General features: G+C 47.0%; 1 protein-coding gene across 1 annotated transcript; it reads right to left on the bottom strand.

Annotated features, from left to right (window-relative positions):
- Positions 1 to 1,629: 1,629 nt before the first annotated feature.
- On the bottom strand, positions 1,630 to 4,986 carry FABP1 (fatty acid binding protein 1). Its single transcript, XM_051798659.1, has 4 exons — positions 4,827 to 4,986; positions 3,635 to 3,807; positions 2,311 to 2,400; positions 1,630 to 1,748 (listed from the first exon to the last, which is right to left on the bottom strand). Exons 1-4 carry the CDS (start codon positions 4,891 to 4,893, stop codon positions 1,698 to 1,700), a joined length of 381 nt encoding a protein of 126 aa, XP_051654619.1. The 5' UTR covers positions 4,894 to 4,986; the 3' UTR covers positions 1,630 to 1,697.
- Between the last annotated feature and the right edge of the window lie 1,227 nt (positions 4,987 to 6,213).

Raw genomic sequence — 6,213 nt, forward strand, 5'->3', positions numbered from 1 at the left:
GTTGCTCTGGTATGGTGCACTGGCTGTGTGGGTTGTTGTAACTGAACAGTTTCCAAGAAGGGGTATCCACCTTTGCTTACCTGATGCCTTTAGGCACCTGGCTTTTGATTAGACAGGTGCTTAATCAATTTTGCATTGATAAAAAAAGGCATGGCTCATGGATCAGCTGCCAGTGGACATCCAACAGAGCTAAGGAAAAGTCTGAAGGCAACGGTTGGATTTCTAGCTTAAAAAAGGTCTTTGCTGTCTGCCCATCTGTCTCAAAATACAACTGGTTTGCTCCAGACCCTCAGTGGCAGTCAGGAGATGGAAAGGTTTTTCAGGAATCCCATGCCTGCTCCTCAGAAGAAGAGCAAGAAAACAAAGTCAGGGCTTTTCCTGTTTGACATTTCTAAGTGATTTTGCTGATGTTTCTTGAGATCTGAGTTCACTGGAGACCATCATCTGCTTTTTAGGCACTGTTGAGCTAAGCCCTTCCATTTGTCCTTGAGGTGCCTGCCTGTTCCCAGTGTGACAATCCATATTTGTTCAACTCTTAGCATGAGGGTTATTATAGATCTGTAATATGAAAACCTTTCCTGGGGAGGGAGGAGTCCTGAGAGAGATGCATATGAGAACAAATTGGTCCTTTAGCGATGTGTTGAGGTTGCAGAAGGAGGTGGAGAAGCACCTGTAGTGTTTTCCTAACATCCTGATCAGCTTTGAGTGGCTCTAAGTACATCATGCCAGGTAGATATATCACACCAGCCATATACCCATTTCCCAGTGGGAATTGGGAGTTCCCAATTATCATCCAAGCACAGGGCTTGGAAAAGGCAGATAAGAAGGTAAAGAGTTTCCTTTCCTGTGTGCATCAGAAAACCACATCTCCATCTGCCTGCAGCACCAAGCAAGAGCATGGGAGATGACTTTGGGGCTCCCTCTGTGTCTACAGTGGGAACAACCAGCCCATCTCCTGCCAGGAGATAAAACCTGTATTTCACCCTGGAAGAAGTGTTCAGTTCCAGTTCAACCCAATTTATTGGGTGCAGTTTGGGGTGAAACACACACTGGACACCTGAAGACAGTTTAGGGCCCTCCTAAAGTGGAAGGGTTGGGGAGGAGATGGCATGGCCAGAGCCTGTAGGGCTGTATCCTGCTGCAGAGGGGTGAGGATGTAGATGGCAGTCGGTACACACACAGACTGCTCCCATGTTGGTTGCTTCTCCAAGGCAGCTTCCCAAGCAGAATCACTGACATTTCCTTGAGTCCACCTAAAGCACTCATCATTTGGCCCTGATGGCCACCTTGTGATCACTTTGGCCGTGCTTGTAAGGAAAGGGAACAGAACCCTTTTCCTACTCCTGCATCCACCCAGCCAGGGCAGCTATGGGTGCAGGACCCACTGGGACATTCCCAGCAGGATGCTGGCACCTGTCCCCAAGAAGGAGCTGGAAGAGCACTCATCAGCATGGGGCACAACTCAGAGGATCAATCAATGGCTCTGAGCCTGCACCCTGGCTCAACTCCATCCCACAACATTGGCACAGCCTTAGCTCAGCCTGTTGCCCAATTTCTACCAGTGCTTGCATGAATTTTGGAGGTTAGAGTCTCTTTATAGTAGCAGTGAAGAGACTGATGACAATGAAGTTTTCCATAAAAATTTTATTTTAATGGATGCATTTTACACAGTAAAATGATTGGTATGTGCGAGGTTTCTAGACTCTCTTGCTGATTCTCTTGTAGGTGAGGTCACCCATCACCATTGTCTGAAAAACAGATGGAGAGTGTTAGCTTTTTATGGATTTGTAGAATCATAGGATATCCCAAGTTGGAAGAGACCCATAAGGATCATCATGGTGCTTAGCTCCAAACTCATACGTAGAAAGGATCTGGTCTTGCAAATCAAAACAGGACTGATCCCCACTCTATCTCCTATAAACTGAATTTTTAAAGCTTTGGATTTCTTCATGAATACCCCAAAGCAGGTGGGGTTAATCTGGCATCCCCCAGCTGGGATCAGTTTGCTGAGTCTGTCTTCTTTAAGGGTGCCAAGCCCAGACACACACCTTTACCTCTGGATGGGTGAGAACATGCCCTCATTACCTGAAACCTTGACCAGCAGTGCCTAAACTCGGGTCTTATAAATACTTTCTGGATCAGACTCTAATGAGAATCTGCCCTCAGTGCCTCGCTGCAGAGCCTGCATGCAGGCACATGCTCTTCTCCAGCACCTCCCCAAGGTCCCCAGCATCTCTGTAGCTTTCTAGAGCCAAACCCTGAAGGCAGCTCTAAGCACCATTACCCCAGCCATTGCCCTTCCATACTTACATGGGTGATGGTGTCTCCATTGAGCTCGGTGATGGATTTCATCCCTTTCACGTCTGTGATCAGTTTGTTACCCTCCAGCTGCACAGTAGCCTGGTAGGAGGACACAGAGGCATTCATGTTATTGCTGGAGGCCACCTCAACCCCTGCATTTTGTCCTCTCCCTTCTGCAGTAGGAGAGGACTGCAGAGCCACATGGGCTGGGCCAGGGCATGCCATGTCATCTTCTCTCCACCACCCACCTATTGAACACTGCTGCAGAAACCTTTGGGGTGAGGTGACTGGAGCTGGGTGAGAGCATGGGGCCTGAGGGAACTCTCAACCAAGGCGGGAAACTATTAAAGGAGCTTTCAGAAACTCAGTCACAGCTGGAAAGATCTCCAAGGGACAGGCACATCTGCTGAGTCTCTGCCCCTCAGATGCTGCACATCTTAAAAGGCTACAGACAGCACCAGCACCCCTGGGGCAGCTATCACTGATCACTGAAATCACTCAAATAAATAACCCAGCAAAGACCAACTCTGTTTATCTGTCTTGCCCAGCTATAAGATGTGTTCATCTGTCCTTGAACTGCTGGTTTATGGAGGATAACACTCTTCTAATAGCTGTTTCCCCCTGCTTTATGCCAAAGGGACTTCAATGATGCTGGAAATCATGATACAGCCAGTACAGTTCCAGAGCCTGATTCACTGGGGCATTTTTTTGGTGATCATCCCTCTTACTTTCAAAAGTCCCTGAAATATCATCTTCTCCTGAGGTAGAGGTGAGAGGCAATATTTGCCAGTGGTGCTGCCTTGACATTTTCTGAACCATTAGAAATTAATGTCCAGGAACGGGAGCTGACACAGTTTCAAGGGTGATAACTCCTCACCTTGCCAAATCATCTCACCCAGTGTAAACAGAAGCAGTGGAAAAGGGTAGCAGAGAAGTTAACAGCTACTAGGGCTTTAAAGGAGAGATTTATTGGTTTATGATTCATTGTCTGACCTTCCTGCACTACCTTTGAGTCAACAAAAAGAAGGTGGAGTTATGTTTTGTGCTGCAATATGACAAAAAAGTCAATCCCTTCCACTTCAAATCTTTCAAAACTATTGCTGTCAGAAAAATTTACCAAAGCATCTCTATCCTCTTTTTCCAAATGGGATATTAAAACACTGGCTTCCAGTGTTTTCCAGACCAGGTATTAAAATAGCTTTACAAATGCAAGAAGCGCAGAAGTGCTTTCACACCTCAGTCCCTTTGCTCAAATGTGGAGGGAGTGGCTGGAAGGGAAAGTTAATGTCACTGTGCCCATACAGCCCTGGCAGAGGAGTGCCTGATCACTCACCTTTGCTTTCTGTCCTGTCGGCAGCTCAATCTCAGACTCCTCCCCAACGGTGAACTCATTTGTCAGCACTTTGGAGCCAGTGGTCGTGGTGATCTTGAACTTTTTCCCATTCTGCACAATTTCTGTGGTGCTCTTGATGTCCTTGCCCTTCTGGATCTGGTCATCAGGAAGCCCTGCCCAGGAACAAGAGACATTAGGTGAACCATGGAACCAACTGTGGGCAGATTGCTGCTGAATGAATGAATGGGGCGGGATTTGTGGACCTACAGCTGGGAAATTTCTATTGCAGCGTGGAAAAAACTTTCAATGATGATGCTTCCCCAAGAGCTACATATCCCTAAGTCTGCTGGGGAGGAAGAATAATACTGTCATCCTGGATTTTGTGTGGGAACTAGACATATTCCTTGTCTCACTGACCTGGTGGCAGCACAATAGGTACCTCCCTGACTAAGAAAAAAATCCTGCTTTCTTTTCGTCACTGAAAGGCAAGAAAAAATGGAATAAATCAAGGTAAAAAGAAGGAACCAAGTGGGTTTTTTATGAGATTCAGGGTTCCTCAGAACCAGTTAACTAAAATCTTCTCCCAAAAACTGAAGCTGATCTGGCAGGTAGAGCCCCCCTGACACATAGCTGTGCAGAAACAGTGCCAAGTCCTCCTGAATCCCCACTGGAGCAAATTCCCTTGATGGAAATCTCTCTAGCCCCATTCATCATTAAGCATTTAAACAACTCCTGCTATTTTTCTGATCAATGGTTGAATTTGGGGCTTTGCAGCATCGCCGAGCAGCAGCACAGGGGTTGAGCCATGTCCTGCTTGCCCTCAAATTTCACAGCCTGATGGAGCAGATGTGCAGTCCCCCTAAGCCACCGAGGTCCCACTGGTTTGTCATGTGTGTGCAGCACTTGGCCAGTGGCTGCAGAGCCTGTCAGGATTGTTTTCTTGCAGGCCATAAAATTTCACCCGTCATCTCTTGATATCCAGCCCCCAGCCAGGGAGTTGCTTCCTCTTCTATTTTGATATCACATGCCCACACACATACATTTAAAAACCCCAACAGCTTCAAAATGACAGATAGAAATAGGAAATCTGAGAGATTTCAGTCTATGTCATCAGCACATAAACACAGTTGGCTCCCAAAAACTAGTGGGATCTGTAGAGGCAAAGCAGCACATAGCACATGCAGGCACTTACCGAGGGCTTTCATAAAGGGCTCAAAGTTTTCCTGGGACTGGAGTTCATACTTTCCAGTGAAGCTCATGGTGGAAAGGCTCTCTGTGCTCCCAACACAAGAGAAGGTGCCTTGCTTGCAAGCAGAGCCTGGTTTTATATGGTCCTTTTGCCTTCAAAGTTGGCCAGAGGTGAGATGATGTAATTGTTTTATGGTCATGTTCAAACATTAACGTAAAACTGGGCAATGGTCAGTGATAAATTGCTCTACATTTTACAGACCACAATTTACAGTGTGGGGGCAGGAAAATCCCATCAAATCAAGTTTATGGAGGTTGTGATGTGGCATTGATAAACAAATGATAAAAAAAAATGATAATTGTGCAAAGAGATTAATTATCAGAGGAACGAGCCAAATCATCTAAAGAGCTTGCAGTATGGAAGCACATACCTGGAGGAGGAGAAAGTGGTGAAGGATTGTGTGTTCCCTGGAGCTGACTCCAGGGGGGTTTCTTCTTGCTGTTGTGTGCACACAGGGTCTTTAGCACAGGCATGAAGAGTGGCTGCACACTGACAGGGACTGCCTTACTCACAGACTCACAGACACAGGCCTCAGATACATCAGTAGTCACAAAACCATCATTGTCCCGTGAGAAAAAACACAACTCAAAATGAATTCCTGGGCTTTCATGGGCCCATCTGAAGACTGCAGTTTGATTCAGGCTCCATCACTATGGCCCTGCCTCCAAGAAAGGGTTTTTGTATGGATAGACGCACCGGTGCCATTAGTGATCTACCAGTGCTAAAACACCCTGTCCTCTTCTTTCCCCAGAGGAGCCACAGTCACTCCTACACTGAAGGAGTGTTGTGGCCCTCAAAGCTGCATTTCTCCCAAATACCACGTCAGAAGTAGATCCAGTGGCAGCCTCCAAGCTGAGCCAGATTCCTCCCTCTAAAGTGGGAATCAGAGCTGGGCTCCTCTTCCAGTCCAGTCCCTTTACCTGAGCATCCCAGATTGTTGCATGGCATCTGAGCATCCATTCTCTGGGTCTGGACTCCCAGGCTCAGCTTCTTGCTCCTGTTTCATCCACTGCCCCAATGAATTCCATCTCCCTCCCAAAGTCAGCCCAGGGATTTTCCCCCTTTTTACTCACATGCCTTCTCTTTGTAATTCTTCCATTTTGCCTTCTCACAGCACCTTTGTCCTTTTTTGAAGGGAAGTCATGTATAAGAATGTAAAAGACCTGTCTCTTTGCAATTTGGAGATGTTGTCAGAGCCTTCTGCAGCTGTCTGTCCTGCTCCTGCCGGCTCAGCTTGGCCTCTCTGTGCTGCAGTGGTGCTCAGTGACACTGCCCAGGCCAGATCAGCCTTGGTTTCTGGTTAATTAGTATAGGCATTGTCTGCTGGACA

Source organism: Manacus candei, unplaced genomic scaffold, assembly GCF_025592945.1.
Source record: "Manacus candei isolate 608988 ecotype Guabito, Panama unplaced genomic scaffold, ASM2559294v1 h1tg000048l, whole genome shotgun sequence".
Lineage (NCBI taxonomy): Eukaryota > Metazoa > Chordata > Aves > Passeriformes > Pipridae > Manacus > Manacus candei.

Bases quoted from the DNA above. Each gene is read 5' to 3' on its own strand.
- FABP1 (XM_051798659.1), bottom strand. From the start codon at position 4,893: ATGAGCTTCACTGGAAAGTATGAACTCCAGTCCCAGGAAAACTTTGAG. The intron at 3,808-4,826 runs GTAAGTGCCTGC...GTTCCTGGGCAG, and splicing joins GCCCTTTATGAAAGCCCTCG to GGCTTCCTGATGACCAGATC. The intron at 2,401-3,634 runs GTGAGTGATCAG...TCCTCCTACCAG, and splicing joins CGACAGGACAGAAAGCAAAG to GCTACTGTGCAGCTGGAGGG.